The sequence below is a fragment of the Schistocerca gregaria genome, chromosome 1 (genome assembly GCF_023897955.1).
Source record: "Schistocerca gregaria isolate iqSchGreg1 chromosome 1, iqSchGreg1.2, whole genome shotgun sequence".
Taxonomy (NCBI): domain Eukaryota; kingdom Metazoa; phylum Arthropoda; class Insecta; order Orthoptera; family Acrididae; genus Schistocerca; species Schistocerca gregaria.
In genome coordinates this window covers 230,933,017-230,955,479 of record NC_064920.1, presented here as the reverse complement: position 1 = coordinate 230,955,479, position 22,463 = coordinate 230,933,017, and the positions used below count along the sequence as shown (strand labels likewise).

Below are 22,463 nucleotides of genomic sequence, written 5' to 3'. Positions count from 1 at the left end.
CTGAAAATTAATAACGGTGACCATGAACACAGTCCATAACCTTTAATAGAATGAGATTTTCACTCTGCAGCGGAGTGTGCGCTGATATCAAACTACATGGCAGATTAAAACTGTGTGCCCGACCGAGACTCGGATTCGGGACCTTTGCTTTTCGCGGGAAAGTGCTCTACTATCTGAGCTACCCGAGTTCGAGTCTCGGTCCGACACACAGTTTTAATCTGCCAGGAAGTTTCATATCGGCGGACACTCCGCTGCAGAGTGAAAATCTCATTCTGGAAACATCCCCCAGGCTGTGGCTGAGCCATGTCTCCGTAGTATCCTTTCTTTCAGGAGGTTCGCATGAGAGCCTCTGTAAAATTTTGGAAGGTAGGAGACGAGGTACTGGCAGAATTGAAGCTGTGAGGACGGGGTGTGAGTCGTGCTTGGGTAGCTCAGATGGTAAAGCAATTGCCCGCGAAAGGCAAAGGTCCAGAGTTCGAGTCTCGGTCCGGCACACAGTTTTAATCTGCCAGGGTGTTTCAACCTGGTTATACATCAGCAATTAGCTTTTCATAATCATTGGATGTGAGTGCTATACATTGTCTCAATCATCACTAATGAATACTCGCAATGCATTAGTAACAAAACAACTTTTTTTTTCTTAGGTTATTCCCAACTTCTGTTGAGATTCCTTTTACAATTAGCAAACATCATAGTATCTTGCAAATAAAAAAATCATTACTGCCTGTAGCGAGTAAGCATATATCCAGCACACACCAGATATGACACGTCTATTTACCTGAGAGTCCTCCATATATCTCCCATCTAAAGTTTCTCTAACACATTACTCATAACACCTTGAATGCTGCTGAGCAGAGACGCTGCTAGACAATCAATACTACAGTTGACCATCTCTGGTTCAATATAATATTTTCTTAGAAAACTTGAATTAATTTACCATGTGTATACACCTTTCAAGCAGACTGCTACACTATGAGAGGACTCCCAACACCAGCCAACCGCCACCACTTTGTTGTTACTGCCAACAGACGTAACTGTAACCAAGACCAACTGCTTGGCTCGCCCCGGTTTTCCGCCAGTACTCACTACGGAAACCTCGGCCGACGAAGCGGTTGACTGTCGTTCGCTGGCCTTAGTTAGCGTAGTGTGTAAAGGTGTGAACGCTACATGGTGTGGTGCGTGCCGGCAGGAATGGGGATGCTGGCGGAGCGCTACCCGGACGACAAGGAGCGCGGCAACGCGATGGGCATCGCGCTGGGCGGGCTGGCGCTCGGCGTGCTCATCGGTCCGCCCTTCGGCGGCGTCATGTACGAGTTCGTGGGCAAGTCGGCGCCCTTCCTCGTGCTGTCGGCGCTCGCCCTCGGAGACGGCCGTACGTACCGCGCGTGCGCGCCCTCCCACCTGGCCTCTCCTGTGACTGTACAACAAAACATTGTAACCAGTAGCTGTTACTTCTATGAATCCAAACGCCCTTCCCCTAGAGCAGTGCAATATTTACTTCCCAGACGCGTTTTCCATTTTTATACTAAACGAATCTCGAGTAGACATTTTCAGGTCGTTAAATAACTAACTGCGATAATCCACTGAAAATGCTTATATCACAAAAATTAACTAACTAAAGAAAAATCCACTGAAGATTCCTTTAATACAGTACGCGAGTCATGTCAGTAGACATTTTCAGGTCGTTAAATAACTAACTGCGATAATCCACTGAAAATGCTTATAACACAAAAATTAACTAACTCAAAAAATCCACTGAAGATTCCTTTAATACAGTACGCGAGTCATGTCAGTAGACATTTTCAGGTCGTTAAATAACTAACTGCGATAATCCACTGAAAATGCTTATATCACAAAAATTAACTAACTCAAAAAATCCACTGAAGATTCCTTTAATACAGTACGCGAGTCATGTCAGTAGACATTTTCAGGTCGTTAAATAGCTAACTGCGATAATCCACTGAAAATGCTTATAACACAAAAATTAACTAACTCAAAAAATCCACTGAAGATTCCTTTAATACAGTACGCGAGTCATGTCAGTAGACATTTTCAGGTCGTTAAATAACTAACTGCGATAATCCACTGAAAATGCTTATAACACAAAAATTAACTAACTCAAAAAATCCACTGAAGATTCCTTTAATACAGTACGCGAGTCATGTCAGTAGACATTTTCAGGTCGTTAAATAGCTAACTGCGATAATCCACTGAAAATGCTTATAACACAAAAATTAACTAACTCAAAAAATCCACTGAAGATTCCTTTAATACAGTACGCGAGTCATGTCAGTAGACATTTTCAGGTCGTTAAATAACTAACTGCGATAATCCACTGAAAATGCTTATAACACAAAAATTAACTAACTAAAAAAATCCACTGAAGATTCCTTTAATACAGTACGCGAGTCATGTCAGTAGACATTTTCAGGTCGTTAAATAACTAACTGCGATAATCCACTGAAAATGCTTATATCACAAAAATTAACTAACTAAAGAAAAATCCACTGAAGATTCCTTTAATACAGTACGCGAGTCATGTCAGTAGACATTTTCAGGTCGTTAAATAACTAACTGCGATAATCCACTGAAAATGCTTATAACACAAAAATTAACTAACTAAAAAAATCCACTGAAGATTCCTTTAATACAGTACGCGAGTCATGTCAGTAGACATTTTCAGGTCGTTAAATAACTAACTGCGATAATCCACTGAAAATGCTTATAACACAAAAATTAACTAACTAAAGAAAAATCCACTGAAGATTCCTTTAATACAGTACGCGAGTCCTGTCAGTAGACATTTTCAGGTCGTTAAATAACTAACTGCGATAATCCACTGAAAATGCTTATAACACAAAAATTAACTAACTAAAGAAAAATCCACTGAAGATTCCTTTAATACAGTACGCGAGTCATGTCAGTAGACATTTTCAGGTCGTTAAATAGCTAACTGCGATAATCCACTGAAAATGCTTATAACACAAAAATTAACTAACTCAAAAAATCCACTGAAGATTCCTTTAATACAGTACGCGAGTCATGTCAGTAGACATTTTCAGGTCGTTAAATAACTAACTGCGATAATCCACTGAAAATGCTTATAACACAAAAATTAACTAACTAAAAAAATCCACTGAAGATTCCTTTAATACAGTACGCGAGTCATGTCAGTAGACATTTTCAGGTCGTTAAATAACTAACTGCGATAATCCACTGAAAATGCTTATATCACAAAAATTAACTAACTAAAGAAAAATCCACTGAAGATTCCTTTAATACAGTACGCGAGTCATGTCAGTAGACATTTTCAGGTCGTTAAATAACTAACTGCGATAATCCACTGAAAATGCTTATAACACAAAAATTAACTAACTAAAAAAATCCACTGAAGATTCCTTTAATACAGTACGCGAGTCATGTCAGTAGACATTTTCAGGTCGTTAAATAACTAACTGCGATAATCCACTGAAAATGCTTATAACACAAAAATTAACTAACTAAAGAAAAATCCACTGAAGATTCCTTTAATACAGTACGCGAGTCCTGTCAGTAGACATTTTCAGGTCGTTAAATAACTAACTGCGATAATCCACTGAAAATGCTTGTATCACAAAAATTAACTAACTAAAAAAAAATCCACTGAAAATTCCTATAACACTATACGCGAGTTGGGGTAGGAATCACTAAATCAATGGCGTCTTTGAAACAAATGCGAAAAATATTTTGTTGGGGCCTATCGACTTAGAGGGTAATGATCATAGTAATAAAGTAAGAGAAATCAGAGCTCGCACGGGAAGTTTCAAGTTTCGAGAGTGGAACGGTAGAGAAATCGGTGGAAGATGGTTCGATGAACCCTCTGCCAGGCACTTTACTGTCAATTGCATAGTAGTCGTGCACATGTAGATGTAATATAAAAAGGCGAAATTATCTAGGAAGTAAATATTATATTGCCGCTAGAAAAAGACGTTTACATTTATAAACATGTGTCTATACACTTGCGGCCGAAGATGACCACACCAACAAACGTGTCAGCCACTGTTATGTTCCTCTTCTGTATTTCGCAGTGGGTTTCACAGAGATAGCTCCACCTTAGAACGGTACATTTTTTGTAAGTTCTGACCCCTCAGCGTAACACATATTCTGAAACATGAATAAAAATCATGTAAGCTCTGTAAATTTCTAAATTTTAAAAAAAAATTATAAGAAGTCGGTCAAATGTTTTGTGAAATAATTTATCTAAAAGTGAGAAATAAGACAGCAGACAAAAAATTTGACGCACATTTGAACGACGCTCGAAATAGTGTACAGCAAATGAGGTGCCAGTTGAGAATTTAGAGTTCATTGTAAAACTTAGAATTATAAAGAGTACTGGCTAGTATTTGTCTGGTGAACTAGGTAGACCTTGCAGTCAGCTATCGTGTACTCTAAAGATATTATTGCTGTCTGAAGTCATGGTTCGTCAAATGTTACTTTAATCTAATTTAAATTCTACTTTTAAATAAATCATTTCATAACAAAATTGTTTTTTTTTTTCAGTCTTATCCAATTTGAAGTTTGGTTAATAAATCATAAAATATATTTAAATATAGGTCGGTATTCTGTTATTGTTATTAAGAGTATATGTATTATTAAGAATATATAGATCAGCAGAAGACAGAGAAGTTTCAATTTATGGTGTGAAAATCCTTTCCTCTGGCCACAAATGGTTGCTCTGGGAGGAGGCTCATCAGACTAGAAAACATGAAGTATTAGTTCACTTTATTACATTAATTAATAAAAAATTACTTTACTTTGCCACATATATTTGCCACAGGAGTACTGGGTAATTTACAACTGTTATTCACTATGGCAGCATCACTTAATATACTAATTAACAAATTGCTCTCTTGAGGCACGATTTTCGGTATTTACAACAGCATAACTTTAAGAACACGTTGGTCCTACACTATGATGTTGACTGTTGTAGCTGAAGTCCGAAACTAGGGCAGAACTCTCGCGTGGTTATTTCCAAAACCCATCCCAAAAATTTGAAATTTCTATTGAATGACAAAAACATACAATTTCTTCACAACAGGCACATCTGATAAAAGAAAAATTCATCATTTAGGCAAATCACAGTCATTAGTAGTCTTCTTTACACAAAACTGGGATGGTTGTGGGCAGTGTTCTGCATATTTTGCTGCGTACCAGGCATAAGCACTCCGTCTTCAGGCTACGAGTGGCCTACCGGGACCATCCGACCGCCGTATCATCCTCCGAGGGGGATGCTGATAGGAGGAGCGTGGGGTCAGCACACCACTCTCTCGGTCGTTATGATGGTATTCTCAACCGATGCCGCTACTATTCGGTCGAGTAGCTCCACAATTGGTATCACGAGGCTGAGTGCACCCCGAAAAATGGCAACAGCGCATGGGGGCCTGGATGGTCACCCATCCAACTGCCGACAACGCCCGACAGCGCTTAGCTTCGGCAAGGCCGTTGCCGCGTACCAGGCATCCTTGATCAAATTCGTAAAACCTGCTAATGCAAACCGACATTGCACAGACGACTGAAGTTTAGCGATACTATTCCGTTGATAAACCTGAAATGACCAATAGCTCTAAGAAATTTTACTGTATGATGAAAAGTACTTAGTTTTTTTCTTAATTCTTGGTCATAATTTGCCATGAGGTTTCTGAAGACAGATATAAATCTGCAGAAACAGTAATCCACTAATATTTATCACTGGTATTTTGTACACGAACGTGTCATAGCATTCATCAACTGCCCAAGCGACTTTCTCTCGCTCGTAATGACATAGTGCAGTTTGCACGCAGTTATTGCACGAAACCTGATTGATCGGCTTCATACACAGCATTTTAGGGCATAAGAAGAAGCTTCGTCTTTAGTTCAGCAGGAATTTCTCTGTACTATTATCTATTAACCACATCTCCTCTACAAGCTTACATGAAATAAACTTTATAATTTTCCAAATTCCTTTCCCGTATACCTGAACCTGTTTCACTAGGTCGAAGAAACATGGAAATCAGTAATGTTAATCTCACTTGCTATTCAAAGGGCCAACCCCGTAGGTCTTCCCCGCTAACACTGCATTGGTTCTCACGAGCAGTTATAAATCTTTTCAATAGTTTTCCTTCCACATTTTTTCGACTATCTTTTTGATGTTTATTGCGTACTTTATATAAATCTTTGTTAAATTAACACAGTCCAATTTCAGATTTTACGAAGTGTAACTAACTTTGCATATTGTTTAACTTTGAGCTTTTCCTCTCTCTTTCATTTAACCAAAAAATTTACAGCCTTTTGTTTGCTATGAAAATGTATTGCTGTAGAAGTTTTGTTCGGGCTAGGAAGGAACTGTGTTTTCGTTCTGGACTTTGATTAGCACGACAGTGATCATTAAAATCACAGGTCATAGAATTGTCGGTTATTTCTCCTTTCTTTTAATGTTCCCTCAATTTCTAACGAAATGTGAACATCATTTGAATGAACGTCCAAGAAATTAACTAGTTTGTAACCTTCAGGAGACATAGATTTTTTTCGGTTGCATACCACTTTTCTCATATTTCACCGTTGCAAGGTTGAAAACATTAACTGGATCCCATATTACTGTGAAACTCCGGAACCTGCACAAAGACAAATGCTGTTAAAAAGCATATATGAAGGCAACACAAAGAAAATTAATTCAGTTTTGTCTCCATTGTTAACACTTAGCGACAATGCAAAGGCAAATGATAATTGTTATGGATAATAAGTGAATTACGAATTCGGTCGAATAGTATCTGCTAACAATTGTGTCAGAGAAACTATCAACGGAAACTGAAATTCAGTGTGCAAAATACTATCGCGTTGTTTCATACGAAGTTATGTGCCTTACAATCCAAGAATTGGTCCGACAACTCCTCGGGCTCCACTGAAGAGGGGAAAATTCAGCAACCTATAAAAAATTATGCAGCTGTACTACGTTCAGGACATGACGTAGGTGCAAAGTTACATGAGAAAGAAGCAGAGTGCGTATTCATATAATTTTCCTGGTACTCTGACGTACCAGTAAGCATGTGGAATGTGGACCTGCAATTTGTTGTACTTGTGAAGCTATTACACCAAGACTGAGAAATATGAAACACGTCTATGCCGGCAGTGCTGCAGTTGCTGATGCTTCAACCGGGTGTGGTGCGCCAGGACTCCGACCCTCCATCCCTCAAGGCACTCGTCATGGACCCGTACATCATCATTGCTGCAGGTGAGCACAACACTCTACACTTCTTATCCACATTATATATTTCTCTGTTCCTTTCCATACAGCTTTTTTTTTTCTTTTTCTGAAAAGGATGGAGAAAAGAGTCTGATAAGGTCAGAACAGAGTAGGGGATTTCGAATCGAACAAAACTTTCAAAATAACCAAAATTTACCGTTGTGGTTTTATGGCCTCAAAACGACAGCAACTAGCACGCGGATTAAATGATGACTAACTGACAACCTCAGCTGCCGACAGGTGTTGTTGATATACCTCGATGTGGACAGCTGAAATTGTGTACCCCGACCTGGACTCGAACCCGGTATCTTCTGCTTACATGGCAGACGCTCTATCCATCTGAGCCACCGAGGACACAGATGAATAGCGCGACTGCAGGGACTTATCCCTTGCACGCTTCCCGTGAGACTCACATTCCCAAGTGTCCACAATTCTATTCCACATATGTATTGTACCTTATAGACATTTGCCCACCCACTCATTACTCGCGCACACTTTGACGAGTCCCGTAAGAGTTTGGGCAACCTGTGCGCATTTGCACAGACGAAGGTCAATGGCTGGGTAGCCTTTAACTATATATACGAAGACAGTGGGTGGGCAAATGTCTATAAGGTACAATACATATGTAGAATTGTGGACAGTTGGGATTATGAGTCTCGCGGAAAGCGTGCAAGGCATAAGTCCCTGCAGTCGCACTATTCATCTCTGTCCTCGGTGGCTCAGATGGATAGAGCGTCTGCCATGTAAGCAGGAGATACCGGGTTCTAGACCAGGTCGGGGCACACATTTTCAGCTGTCCACATCGAGGTATATCAACAACACCTGTCGGCAGCTGAGGTTGTCAGTTAGTCATCATTTATTGCAGGGAAAAGCTGCACGGTCATCAACAGTAACTGTTCTTTCGAAAACTGTCTTCGTATATATAGCACGCGGATGTTTGTCCGTTAAGTGAATGTGATTTGGTGAACCTAGCAGTGCCGGTTTTGTTCAAACTTACTGCTCTGCTGCTATAGTTAGTATAAAACATCGTTTCTACATCTGTATCTACATAGATACTTGACGAGCCACCGTAAGGGACTTGGCAGAGAATACATTGCACCTCTAGCTGTTATTCCCTTCCCTGTTCCACTCGCAAATATAGTGAGTGAAAAACAGCTATATACATGCCTCCATACGAAACCAAATTTCTCTTATCCTTGCCTTTGCTGTCCTTAAGGGAAATTTATGTTGGCAGAAATACAATCGTACTACAGGCAACCGCAACTGCCGATTCTCTAAATTTTCTCAGTAGTGTTTCGCGGATAAGAGTGTCGTCTTCTCCCAGGTATTAATATTTTAGTTCTCGAAGCATTTCCGTAATACTCGCCTTTTCATCGAACTTACCAGTAAGAAACCTGGCAACACGCCTCTGAATTACTCTGTGGAACTCCACGCCATGGATTATGACCAAACCAAAGTCCTGACACAGACTTCCAAATACTGAGACTGTGTCATGAAAGAAGCCATAGAGATCAGAGTAAGGGAGCCGCAACTAAATCGTGACAGCGGTTACATACTTAGCAAGGCGTGGGTACCCGCAATCGCTCGAATTAAGAAGAAAAAGGATATTTCCTAGAGAGTACCGACTTCGGGGAAGGAGGGAATAATAACAAGAGCGGTAGCGGCAGACCCTCCCGAACGAGAAGACATAGGATGCAGCGCCCAGACGACGGAGGAACGGACGCTGTACCTGGACCGCGCGCGGGGCGCGGACCGCACCGACTCATAGGAAGCGCCTGAGGGAGGAGCCGCCGCTAGAGCATCTTCTTCAGGGAGCACCCTCTTCCCCTGGTGAGGCGGAGTCCTTGCAGGATAACCCTGCATTGCCTCCAAAACTTCTCTTCGACGATATGTGTATTCTATTCTTCTCGTTTCGTTGTTGTCATCTCTCTGCTCTTTTCAGGGAGGGAGGAGCGGCAGGGGGTTTGTCCTATATATACCTGGCGCCGGCGCACCGCCGGTCAGTACATCAGCGCACCTGATGATGGCAACGTGGTCGATTGCCGAAACATTGTGTCCTATGCACACTCGTACCAGGCTGTTCACCCGAGATTTATTTCGTCGTAAAGTACCCATGGAGAAATTGAAGAATCACAGTATTAAAATATGTGACACAGATTACCGTCTCTTTCGATTGCATTGCCTTACACGCTTACGTTCCGTACAACGCCAAGGGACGGTCAACCTTAGTACTTGATGTAAATTTACACTTTATACCTCAACCGTTCCTGAGAAAAACGGCTCTTAACAGCCGAACAGGCAGGCAGACAACATAATAATTATATGAGGGTTCCATTTTTCCCAGTTGAGGTACAGAATTCTTAAACTGAAGGTGCAACGCTATTGGACGCTTTTGTGCCCTAATAAGATGTGGCGTTTCCAGTTGCTAGGACAATAGAGGGGAACGGAAATGTAATTTTGAGAATTGGCTAGTGGGTGTGAGTGTGACTATGACTAGCCAATATCCATTACATGTTCCGGAGTTGAACTGATACCTCAGAACGTGCTGGATGCCAAAGTCATAATTTTTTTCTCAGTGCCCTACCATGCTGTGCTTACATCACTGTCCATTCACGAGTAGTTTCATTGCGAGGCTATACAGGGTACTGAAGGTTTAGCTTCGCCTAGTAGTGCACAATGAAGAAATATCATCAAGACCGAGGAATACGATAGCTGTTCTAAACCAGAAAGTAAAGACCAATCACTGATGTCACTGTGAACAGAAAAACTACACTACTGGCCATAAAAATTGCTACACCAAGAAGAAATGCAGATGATAAACGGTTACTCATTGGGCAAATATATTGTACTAGAACTGAGATGTGATTACATTTTCACGCAGTTTGGGTATATAGATCCTGAGAAATCAGTACCCAGAACAACCACCTCTGGCTGTAATAACTGCCTTGATACGCCTGGGCATTGAGTCAAACAGAGCTTGGATGGCGTGTACAGGTACAGCTGCTCATGCACCTTCAACACGATACCACAGTTCATCAACAGTAGTGACTGGCGTATTGTGACGAGCCAGTTGCTCGGCCATCATTGACCAGACGTTTTCAATTGGTGAGAGATCTGGAGAATGTGCTGGCCAGGGCAGAGGTAGAACATTTTCTGTATCCAGCAAGGCCCGTACAGGACCTGCAACATGCGGTCGTGCATTATCCTGCTGAAATGTAGGGTTTCGCATGGATCGAATGAAGGATAAAGCCACGGGTCGTAACACATCTGAAATGTAACGGCCACTGTTCAAAGTGCCGTCAATGCGAACAAGAGGTGACCGAGACGTGTAACCAGTGGCACCCCATACCATCACGCCGTGTGATACGCCAGTATGGCGATGGCAAATAAGCGCTTCCAATGTGCGTTCACCGCGATGTCGCCAAACACGACTGCGACCATCATGATGCTGTAAACAGAACCTGGATTCATCCGAAATAATGACGTTTTACCATTCGTGCACCCAGGTTCGTCGTCGAGTACACCATCGCAGGCTCCTGTCTGTGATGCAGCGACAAGGGTAACCGTAGCCATGGCCTCCGAGCTGATAGTCCGAGCTGCAGCAAACGTCGTCGAATTGTTCGTGCAGATGGTTGTTGTCTTGCAAACGTCCCCATCTGTTGACTCAGGGATCGAGACGTGGCTGCACGATCCGCTACAGCCATGCTGATAACATGCCTGTCATCTCGACTGCTAGTGATACGAGGCCGTTGGGATCCAACACGGTGTTCCGTATTAACCTCCTGAACCCACCGATTCCATATTCTGCTACCAGTCATTGGATCTCGACCAACGCGAGCTGCAATGTCGCGATACGATAAACCGCAATCGCGATAGGCTACAATCCGACCTTTATCAAAGTCGGAAGCGTGATGGCACGTATTTCTCCTCCTTACATAAGGCATCACAACAACGTTTCACCACGCAACGCCGGTCAACTGCTGTTTGTGTATGAGAAATCGGTTGGAAACTTTCCTCATGTCAGCACGTTGTAGGTGTCGACACCGGCGCCAGCCTCGTGTGAATGCTCTGAAAAGCTAATCATTTGCATATCACAGCATCTTCTTCCTGTCGGTTAAATTTCTCGTCTGTAGCACGTCATCTTTGTGGTGTAGCAATTTTAATGACCAGTAGTGTAAGTTTGAAATATGTTTTTAGTTGTCTCTTAATAGGCTGCGCTCTGGTGTCACTCAATCCAAAATGAATATGCGCAAATTGGGCCTCTCAAATGAAGCTTCATATATGCAGATGATTGCGCCATTACCGGTCACGCAGACAGCTTTGTAACTGTTGAGCAGAGTCTGTCAGAAGTTCGCGAACAGCTTGCCATCTACTATAAGGGGAACCACCTCAAACCCAACCCAGGGAAAACCCAAACCTGCGTCTTCCACCTAAAGAACAGACAATCTGCAAGAAGACTACAACTTAACTGGGAAGGAGTGCCCCTGGAACATTGCGAAACACCAAAATGCTTAAGCGTCGCCTTGGATAGAGCATTGACCTATAAAAAGCACTGCATGAACAGTAAACAAAAAGTAGCCTCGAGAAATAACATTGTGCACAAACTAACGGGCAGTACATGGGGGGCACAGCCTGGAATAGTGAGAACCACAGCACTTGCTTTCTGCTATTCAACAGCGGAGTACGCCTGCCCAGTGTGGTACAATTCTAGCATCACAGGCTGTCTGAGGCCGACCCCGACTGATAAATTGTACTGCCTGGCAGGCGTGGCCCCACCAGATATTAGAAGGAAAGTAGCGGCCAGGAAGGAAAAGACAAAGGCGTTGACCTCACATGCCCACCCGCTGTACAAACACCAGCCAGCCCGCCGTCGACTAAAATCTAAAAAAAGCTACTTGCACACAGCAGAAAACATCGTCGGGACACCGCAGCAAGTGAAGCTGGCAATGTGGCGAGAAGAAAACGCTCACCTTGGGGAATGGTTTGTCCCAAACGAAGAACTCTCCCCCGGCCATATGGAACGATGGACGACATGGAAATCTCTTTATAGGTTGCGCTCTGGTGTCACACGATCCGAAGAGAATATGCGCAAATGGGGCCTCTCAAATGAACCGCCGCTGTGTGACTGCCGACACACTCAAACCACCACCCACCTCACGCAGTGTGTGCTGTGCCCAAGCACCTGCATCATGAAGGATTTGATGAATGCCACCCCGGAAGCGCTGGACGTGGCCAGGTTCTGGTCCAAGACTTCATAAAATTAAAAAACTACTTGACCCTGCTTATGTATCTGTATACTTTTATATCCTTTTTGTATTTGTTATATACTTGATATGTATGTGTTAATTATTCTGATTTTATGTACAATGCTTCTCACACGATTAAATAAATAAATAAATAAATAAGTTGTAAAGACCGTCTCTTGGCAAGTAGTAATGCAGAGATTGTAGGTGACAGGCACTTGATGAGGCTGTACTTGGTTGTGACAGGAGCCATTACGTTCGCCAACATGGGTATCGCAATGCTGGAACCGTCGCTGCCGATCTGGATGATGGACACGATGGGGGCCGGCCGCTGGAAGCAGGGTGTCACCTTCCTACCAGCGTCTGTGTCCTACTTGGTGGGCACCAACCTCTTTGGACCGCTCGGACACCGCATGGGACGGTCAGTGTCCGCCCACTCCCACCACTCAACTACCTATCACTGCTCTATTTCTTAGATCTAACCAGTCTTTCCACTAGTTTGATTTCATCCTCCATCTGCTTTTGCCTTAAGATAATATTTTCATCTCTATGTAACTGTTACACACAACATTTAATCTAATCCATTTTAGTGTATGTAGTCTCTGTATGACCTTACAATTTGTCCCCTCTACTACTTCTTCCAGCGATGTTCCAGGATGCGTATTAGATGTCCCAGTAATCTGTTCTGTCTCCTGGTAAAACTTTCTCACACACTTCATTCCTAGCCTATTCTTTACACACACTTCCCATTTCATACTTTGTGTTAATAATGCATGAACCTTTTCCTAGAGCACCGAATTCCAAAAGCTTCTTCACCTATTCTTTTTAACATGCTGTCTTTTCCGTGCATGATACATCAGTTTCAGTATTTTCGCCACAGCGCAACTTTTCAAATTAGTATCTTAACTTCATAATATTTAATTCACTGCTAGTGAAAATTAAAATACGGAATGACAGAATGAAACTAATATTTTCGAAAGAAAATTGTTAAATTTTTGTTACATATAGGCAGTATAAGTTGCAGCTTTGTACAGAAAAATGAAAGAAATATAAAATTACTTATTTATTTCATTAGGGTGCCAAATGAAACTATAACAAGATAATGATCAGTTGCATTTATGTTATAATTTGTGACTATAAACGGTTGAATAATGACGAACTTCTGTTCGGGTGTCCGTTACCAGATGGAGAAAACTGTAGAATATACTATTGTGCTGTTGTGTTCATGAGAATTGTCACCAAATCGCGCCTTGATTCACAAATGTAGCCTTTTGGTGAGTTAGTACTTCTAATGAATCTAATTATGTGATATCATCTGTTCTCCTTCTGAAGTGAATATTCTTTGTTTTCAGATGGCTAGCCTCGATGCTTGGACTGATTATAATTGGAATCTGCTTAATGTGTGTAAGTACCCCATTACAGTGTGATTTTAGAAACATATGTAATTACAGTAATTAACTTTCCTAATTGAGCAGTAGTATCTGAGCTCACCATGTTATTAGAAGCAAATTCGCTATACTTCCATAAGTATCATACGACTTTCAATGTAACATCGTCGTAGCTACGATCAGAATCGTTGCACGTCTGTAATAGTTGTAAGAGCTAAGAAGATAAATTACATAGTAAATTATAACTATTCCAACAACAGAATATCAATTGGATTTAATAAAAGAAAGGCTTCTAGTTAAAACCTGGCAACAGCTTAACGTACACGCTGAACGGTGTACCACACGCACGACTCGCTAGTGGGTATTCTCGCAAATGAAAGGATCCATGCTTCAGAGGACTGTGTTCAAATTGAGTCACAGTCATTATTACGCTAAACAGAAACAGTCAGCTATTTAATTATGTTTCCGACATCTTCGCCAGTATTTATAAGCCAAGATGTTTAGGTACAAAACAGTGAGAACCGTTACTTGATATAGCATTGGGGCAACATTTACAGTCTCCTGCGAAACGATACACATAAATCCATGAGAGAGAAAAAGAAAATGTATTAGGTCATCGACATCCTGATCAAAACAATCTTGGCAATTTACAGTTGTATTATCGTGAAAGATTCTGTCTCCGTCTGGAAACAGTGTAATTATAATCGAATGGACGTGGTCACCTAAAGTGCTTTTGTAGGCGTTACGAATTACATTTATTTTCCATACGACGGCAGAGAACATTGAAAACCACGATATAACTGCCCAAATTATTGAAGAACCTGTGCTCTGATTAAAAAGAATGAGATACATTCAGTCTTTCGCCCCTAATGCTCGATCTATACACCGAAGAAACAATTATGCAAATAACTGAAAGTTTCGGAACTGGGATTAATATGCAGAGTGAAAGGATATCAATGACACGATTTTCTGTTCACACTGCTGTCCTCAATGAAAGTAACGAATTAAAGGAATTATCGAAGGGAAACAAAAGTCTAATGGAAGAAATTATAGACTATTTGTAAACCGAAGGAAGACGAAAGTAACGACGAGAAAGCAGTAATCAGATTATTTATAAACTTATCAAAATTGTCATTAGTTCTTTTTTTCTTCTGACTGGTTTGATGCATCCCCGCAACGAATTCGTCTCCTGTGCCAAGCCTTTCGTCTTAGAGTAGCACTTGCAACCTGTGTCCCCAATTATTTGCTGTATGTATTCCAATCTCTGTCTTCCTCCACATTTTTTACTCTCTATAGCTCCCTCTAGTATTTCTTGTCAGTGTTTTTCCGTGTATTCCATTCCTCGCCATCTCTGCGGAGAACATCGTCATTTCTTACTTTATCAGTCTCCCTAATTTTCTACGTTCTTCTGTAGCACCACATTTCAAATGCTTCTGTTCTCGTCTTCTCCACAACAGTCCACATCTCACTAGTGCACGATGCTGTGCTCCAAACTTACATTCACAGATATTTCGCCGGCCGCTGTGGCCGAGCCGTTCTAGGTGCTTCAGTCTGGAACCGCGCTGCTGCTACGTTCGCAGGTTCTAAACCTGCCTTGGGCTTGGACGTGTGTGATGTCCTTAGGTTAGTTAGGTGTAAATAGTTCTAAGTCTAGGGGACTGATGACCTCAGATGTTAAGTCCCATAGTGCTTAGAGCCATTTAAACCATTCTAACGGAAATTTCTTCCCCAAATTAAGACCTATGTCTGATACTTCTGGACTTCTTGTAGCCAGAATGCCAGTTTTGTCAGTGCTAGTCTGCTTTTTGTGCCCTCCTTCCTTCCTCCTCCGTCATGGGTGAGTTTTCTGCCTACGTGGCACAATTCCTTAAATGCATCTATTTCGTGAGCACTAGTTCTGACGTTATGTTTCTCGCTGTTCCCCGTTTCAGCTACTCCTCAATACTTTCGTCTTTCTTCGGTTTACTATCAATCCATACTCTGTACTCATTAGACTGTTTATTCCATCCAAATGATCCTGTAATTCTTCTTAACATTTACTGAGGATAGCAATGTCATCAGTGAACAACATCATTGGTGTCCTTTCACCACGAATTTTAATCCCACTCTCTAACGTTCGTTTTATTCCCGTCGTTGTTTCTTCAATGTATAGATTGAACAGTAAGAGCGAAAGACAACATCCCTGTCTTACACTCTTTTTAATCCGTCTACTAGTACGGAATATCGGCCTTAATTTGAGAAAGAAATATATGAGAATAGACGTTTGGAACACAGCATTGTATGGTGTGAACCATAGACTGTGGGAAATCTGAAAAAGAAAGAATCGAACGTTTGAGATGCGGTGTTATCGAAAGATGCTGAGACGGTGTACTAGAATAAGAAAGTTCTTGGCGAAATCGAAGAAGGGAAAACGTTGGCAAGTAAAAGAGACGAGATGATAAGCCATGTGCTGAAACATCAGTGACTAACATTCATGGTACTAGAGAGAGCTGTACAGTTTAAAAACTGTAGGGGAAGAGAGACATTGAATAACTGAGGCTGTAGGTGTGAGTGCTACTCTGAGATGAAGAGGTTAACGCAAGAGAGTAATACGTGGCGGGCCGCATCAAACCAGTCAGGGAAAAAAAGTAGACAGAACAGCTTAGAAATTAATGTCCGTCTGAGGGAAACTTTATTTACTAACTGAAAGTTCCAAAATATTCGGGTTGATAGGAATAAGAGCGGATCGCACTGATAACCAGTCGCTCAGGAACGTATACAAGGTTATACGAACATCAGTTCAATGATCAAGAACAGCGTGGTTTTGGACAGTGACGAAGAAAGATTGGCTCAGACAGTCTCGTTCACAGTTCCGCGTCCGTCGATTGTAATAGAATGAGCAACGCAAAGCGGATAGCCTTGCAACTAAATCATAGTTAGTGACAGGTCGCAAGGTATTGTAAATTTTATAGGGTGACGTGAGAACGTTGTTTTATCAGATTTTGTGAACTGTAATCAAGAGACTTTGAATCTTGCATGGACATTCGCACTGATTGCGAATAAATATGGTGGTTTAAAAACGGTGTACGTTCCCTTTTATTATAGTTTACCAGAATTCCAACTAATACCACGTTCTCTTGTATTTGCGTGTAAAGGACGTTTCTAAGTTGTTGCATCGAACTTTAGGGGTAACAGAACACGTCATGGAGAACAACTGTTGTTACAGACATGTTCGCTGACGCTTCTCGACAACGCTAGGGGTCCTTTATTATTCCCCAGCACTGTGACGACGGAATGCCACAGAATTTATAGGGTGTGCAGCATACTACGTACCCCAATAAATTGACAGAGAGATTTTCAACAAGAAAACCTTAAGAATGACAGTAACTAAGCGGAGAAAGGTATTTTAGAACCGAATTGAGGAGCTTAATTTTGCTGGGCCTGCCTCCTTTCACACGAAACAAATTACAGGTTTATGGGCAACATAAAGGGCATACACAGTGCCTCAGGAGGTATTCAGTGCAAAAGGACGTCATTGGAAATATTCCCCGTGACGCGATCTATCATCTCCACTTGTTTTATATAAATCCACTGTAGGGGAAAAAAAATATCGTGCCATGGACGAATTATCCGAAAGGAGCGTAAATCAGCACATCTGATGTACATGTAGAGAGAAACAGAGCCGGCCGTAGTGGCCGAGCGGTTCTAGGCACTTCAGTCTGGAACCGCGCGACCGCTACGGTCGCAGGTTCGAATCCTGCCTCGGGCATGGATGTGTGTGATGTCCTTAGGTTAGTTAGGTTTAAGTCGTTCTGAGTTCTAGAGGACTGATGATCTCAGCAGTTAAGTCCCATAGTGCTCAGAGTCATTTTGAACCAGACAAGCAGATGATTATAATTTCGGAGGAACTGGATGATTTCTTCACAAATCATCCAGTTCTTCTGAAATCGATGATTTCTTCACAAATGGCCGCCTCCGTAGCTTAGTGGTAGCGTTTCCGCCTATCACGCAGGGGCCCAGGTTCGATTCCCGGCAGGGGACTGGGTTTTGTGTGTCCTTCATCATCATTTTCATTATCCTTGACCCGCAAGTCGCCGAAGTGGCGTCAACTAAAAAGGACTTGCGATACGCGGCCGAACTCCCCTCGCAGTCAACAATGCCATACGCTCATTTAATTTTTTTCTTCACAAATTCTTCAAGTCATTAACGCATTGACCTACCTCTGGCCTTTATGCGAGGAGTTATTCGTTTTGGCATTGGTTGATAGAATTGTTAGATGTTCTCCTGAGGGATATCATGCCAAATTCTGTCCGATTTGCTTGTTGCATCGTCATAATTCCGAGCTGGTTGGAGTGATGGAACCGTAATGATCCTAACGTTCTCAGTTTGGGAGGCATTCAGCGGCATTTCTGGCCAATGCAGGGTATGGCAAGAAAGAAGGCAAGCTGTAAAATCTCTCGCCGTGCGGAGGCCGACATTTTCTTGCCAAAACGTAAGTCCCGGATGGCTTGCCATGCAGAGCAAGAAAACGGGGCGTACAATATCGTCGACGGACCACTGTGCCGTAAGGGTACTGCGGATGACAACAAAAGGGATTCTCCTATGAAATGAAATGGCACCCCAGAACAGCATTCCTCATTGTCGGATCATACGACGGGCGATAGTCAAGTTGGTATCCCACGGCTGTCCCACCGTCTCCAAAGGTGTCTTCGCTGATTATTGGGGCTCAGTTTGAAGCGGAACGTGTCACTGAAGACGATTCAACTCCAGTTAATGAGATTCCAGACAGAAGACGTGTCTGGAGACACCCCAGATAGCAGTGGGGTACCAATATGACTGTTGAGAGCCATACAGCCTGACAACCAGCAGTGGGGGTCTGGGCTGCCATTTCTTTTCATTGCTTTTCATAGTTGGACGTTGGACCCCTTTGACTGTCATCCCAACTCCAGTCAATGAGATTCCAGACCGAAGACGTGTCTGGAGACACCCCAGATAGCAGTGGGGTACCAATCTGACTGTTGAGAGCCATACAGCCTGACAACCAGGAGTGGGGGTCTGGGCTGCCATTTCTTTTCATTGCTTTTCATAGCGGGACCCCTTCGACTGTCATCCCAACTCCAGTCAATGAGATTCCAGACCGAAGACGTGTCTGGAGACACCCCAGATAGCAGTGGGGTACCAATCTGACTGTTGAGAGCCATACGGCCCGACAACCGTCAGTGGGGGGGTCTGGCTGCCATTTCTTTTCATTGATTTTCATAGCGGGACCCCTTTGACTGTCATCCACAAAACCCTTACACCCTTACAGCGCAGAGGTACGTCGATGATATTCTGCGCCCCGTTTTGTTGCCTTTCACGGCGAGCCATGTCCGCCCCGATAGCTGAGTGTTCAGCGTGACGGATTGCCGTCCTACGGGCCCGGGTTCGATTCCCGGCTGGGTCGGAGATCTTCTCCGCTCAGGTATTGGTTGTTGTCTTCATCATCATTTCATCCCCATCCGGCGCGCAGGTCACACAGTGTGGCGTCAAATGTAGTAAGATTGCTTTCCCAACACAGTCAAGTGACTCTGAACTTGCAACTTTAAATCAAAATAAGAATATGATTACTTCTGTGGGTATTAATTTAAAAATACCTGGTGTTAATGTTACGCCGACTGCATTTGGCTCATCAGCTCCTATGGAAACAAGTAGTATAGATCATAAACGTAATTTCAATCCAATTTGGAAATCGTGGTATGGGTATAAGAATAATGAAGAATCGTTTTTAACTTCAGTACCTGCCCATCAATTCGGACAACCCATTAATTTGAAATATTATTATGCCTGTGTGCCTAGTACAAAGGCAAAATGGTTGTATAATTGGGGATGGAAATGTGTTCAACCGTGTGTTTCTGAGGTAGATGCAGATTCTCGTACTGGCAGTGTTATTGTTAACTATGACTATAAACCAACATTAGGTTTCGTTAAAAATTCCAAAAGTTGCTAATGTTGATATATTCCCCATTACAGCTACTGCACAAGGAGTACCTCAACGGTATACAGTTACTGGTGATAAGCACTGTAATCGGTTTATGGCATGTGACAATTTTTCAAAAACACCTTTGGAACCAGCTCAAATTCAGGAACAATTAGTACAAGCTATTACTCCAGTAACAAATGATGATTTCTCTGGATATAATGATTTAATAGAAAAGGCAGATTTTGCTTCTGCTGGGTACGATATTAGACTCCTTGATACAAAAGTCCAACCTAGTCTTCATGTAGGCATAAACCCTACATATGCTTTTAGCACTGGCAGTTTAATTATTGATATTGTTAAATATACTGATACTCAAATGTTGTTTGAAGTTATTGCTGAATGTTCTGTTTATTCAGATGGTTTGGAAACTCATTATCCCAGAGCGGCCGCACCTGCCCCACAAGGGACCTCCCGGCCAATGAAACCAAACGCTTATTTCCATTTCCATGGCAAGCCATCATAGCCTCATATTTCAGCAAAATAATGTCTGCCTGTGGAGTTTTTACTGTTTGTCTTCGAGCTTTCCGAACCTACCTTGGTCGGCAATGTCGCTGGATCTCTATCCAATTGAGAACATTTGGAGGATTATGGGCAGGGCCCCTCAACCATCTCGGTATTTTGACGGCATAACCTGCCAGTTGGACATAATTTGGCACGACATCCTTCAGAAGGACATCCCGTAACTGTCAATCAATGCCAAGCCGAATAACTGACTGCTTGCTTAAGGATGAGAGGTGGACCAACGAATTATTAACTTGCTCAATTTGTGAAGCTCTTTCTCTTCAACGATTAATGTGATTATTCTGAATTTGTAATCATTGTTCGTCTCTACATGTACATGACATCTTTCTTTCTTAGAGTTTACGTTGAAATACCCTGTATAGCCAGGCTGGAGAGCAACGAAGCAGACAGCCTTAGCGTACAGTAAGTGGTAAGAGACTATCTGATGTAACGACTTCATAGGAACGCGCCTGACGGTTTGCTCTTAACAGGATATTACTACTATGGAGATAGGTTCCCACATATACTAGCGGACATCTATGGAGGGGTACATTTACTCTCTTTTTCCGTAAATTTTAATTTTAATTTTATTATTGTGTCAAGCTGTTTTCTCATGAAAATGGAAATCAGTGTTTGGCGTCATTGGCCGGGAGGCCCCTTACGGGGCAGGTTCGGCCGCCTTGGTGCAGGTCTTATTACATTCGGCGCCACATTGGGCGACCTGCGCGCGGTATGAGGATGAAATGATGATGAAGACAACTCAACACTCAATCCCTGTGCTGAGAAAATCCTCAACCCAGCGGAGAATCGAACACGGGCCCCTTAAGACGGCAGTCCGCTACGGTGACCATTCAGCTATCGGGACGGACTATTTTCTCGTGAAACTGCGTCAACAGATATAGTGGCTCCAAAAGCCCCTATATTTGAAATCGGTACTATGTACAGAATACTACATGGATAGCGACAATTTTGGACTTTTGAGATAAAATTTCCTAGGTTGTTTGGCTGTGTCATATTCTTCTTCTAATATCCACTTACATAAATTTAGGCTGGTTGCAAGTCTGTTGTTAGACATGACTTCAGTTCAAGACAACTGCGTGTCCTGTGGGGTTGCAGATCCCTCTGGCGCGCAACATCAACCACCTGATCGTACCGAACGCTGGGCTGGGATTCGCCATCGGCATGGTGGACAGCTCCATGATGCCAGAGCTCGGCTACCTCGTGGACATCCGCCACACCGCCGTCTACGGCAGCGTCTACGCCATCGGGGACGTCGCCTTCTGTCTTGGATTCGCTATTGGTGAGTAGCGCACGACGCAGAGTGACACCGCTGACTTCCTAGCCTATAGGGTTCGAAAGTGAATTACGCGTAAATACGAGGAATTTTTTTAGCCAATACTAAAGTAAGGGGTTCCTGTATTTGCCTCATCGTACACTGTTACTTAGCAGTCGAAACATAAGTGACGTAATAAAATTTTCTGGGGCTTCCAGCCGCGTCAGGTGGTCAAAATCCCACGAGCTTTCGACTGAGTTCTCGTCATCCATTGTCAAGTGGTAAGAATGACTGCTGTGTCGCTGTGGCCGCGTCGTTATATAGCCGCACTGCTGGCTGTGACGTCACTAGTGCTCACTTCCTCGTCATATAGGGTAATGTTTTCATCCCGCGTCCGTCGCGCCCGTTTTAACCTCGCGGTGGCCGGGTTCCAGGCTGTGCTGAGCTGCAAACCACCGTCCTTGTTGATTGGGTTTTGCAGAGATTTTTATTTCAAAAGTTTCTTTTATGACACTATCCCAAAACACTTTCGTCCTCATAACGACAGACGTTTCGTCGATAGAATTCGGCGACCATTTTCTAAGGCGTTTTCTGCCACGGCTGATTTTTCTGGATAGTAGGCGTAAGCACCTGTAGTGACGTCACAGACAGCAGTGCGGCTATACATATAAAGACGCGGCCCCGGCGACACAGCAGTCATTCTTACCACTTGAGAATGACTGAGGGGAGCTCGGTCGAAAGCTCGTGGGATTTTAACTATCTGACGCGGCTGGAATCCCGAGAAAATTTTATTAATTCATAT

At 42.7% G+C, this 22,463-nt stretch overlaps 1 protein-coding gene across 1 annotated transcript in view; it reads left to right on the top strand.

The window, feature by feature from the left end:
- Positions 1 to 22,463, top strand: part of LOC126338336 (synaptic vesicular amine transporter) — a 711,171-nt gene that overhangs the window by 652,781 nt on the left and 35,927 nt on the right. The window contains exons 7-11 of the mRNA XM_050001544.1: positions 1,190 to 1,372; positions 7,145 to 7,246; positions 12,748 to 12,922; positions 13,854 to 13,905; positions 21,505 to 21,688. Of these exons, the coding sequence (XP_049857501.1) occupies positions 1,190 to 1,372; positions 7,145 to 7,246; positions 12,748 to 12,922; positions 13,854 to 13,905; positions 21,505 to 21,688 (696 nt within the window). The remainder of the gene's footprint in view (positions 1 to 1,189; positions 1,373 to 7,144; positions 7,247 to 12,747; positions 12,923 to 13,853; positions 13,906 to 21,504; positions 21,689 to 22,463) is intronic.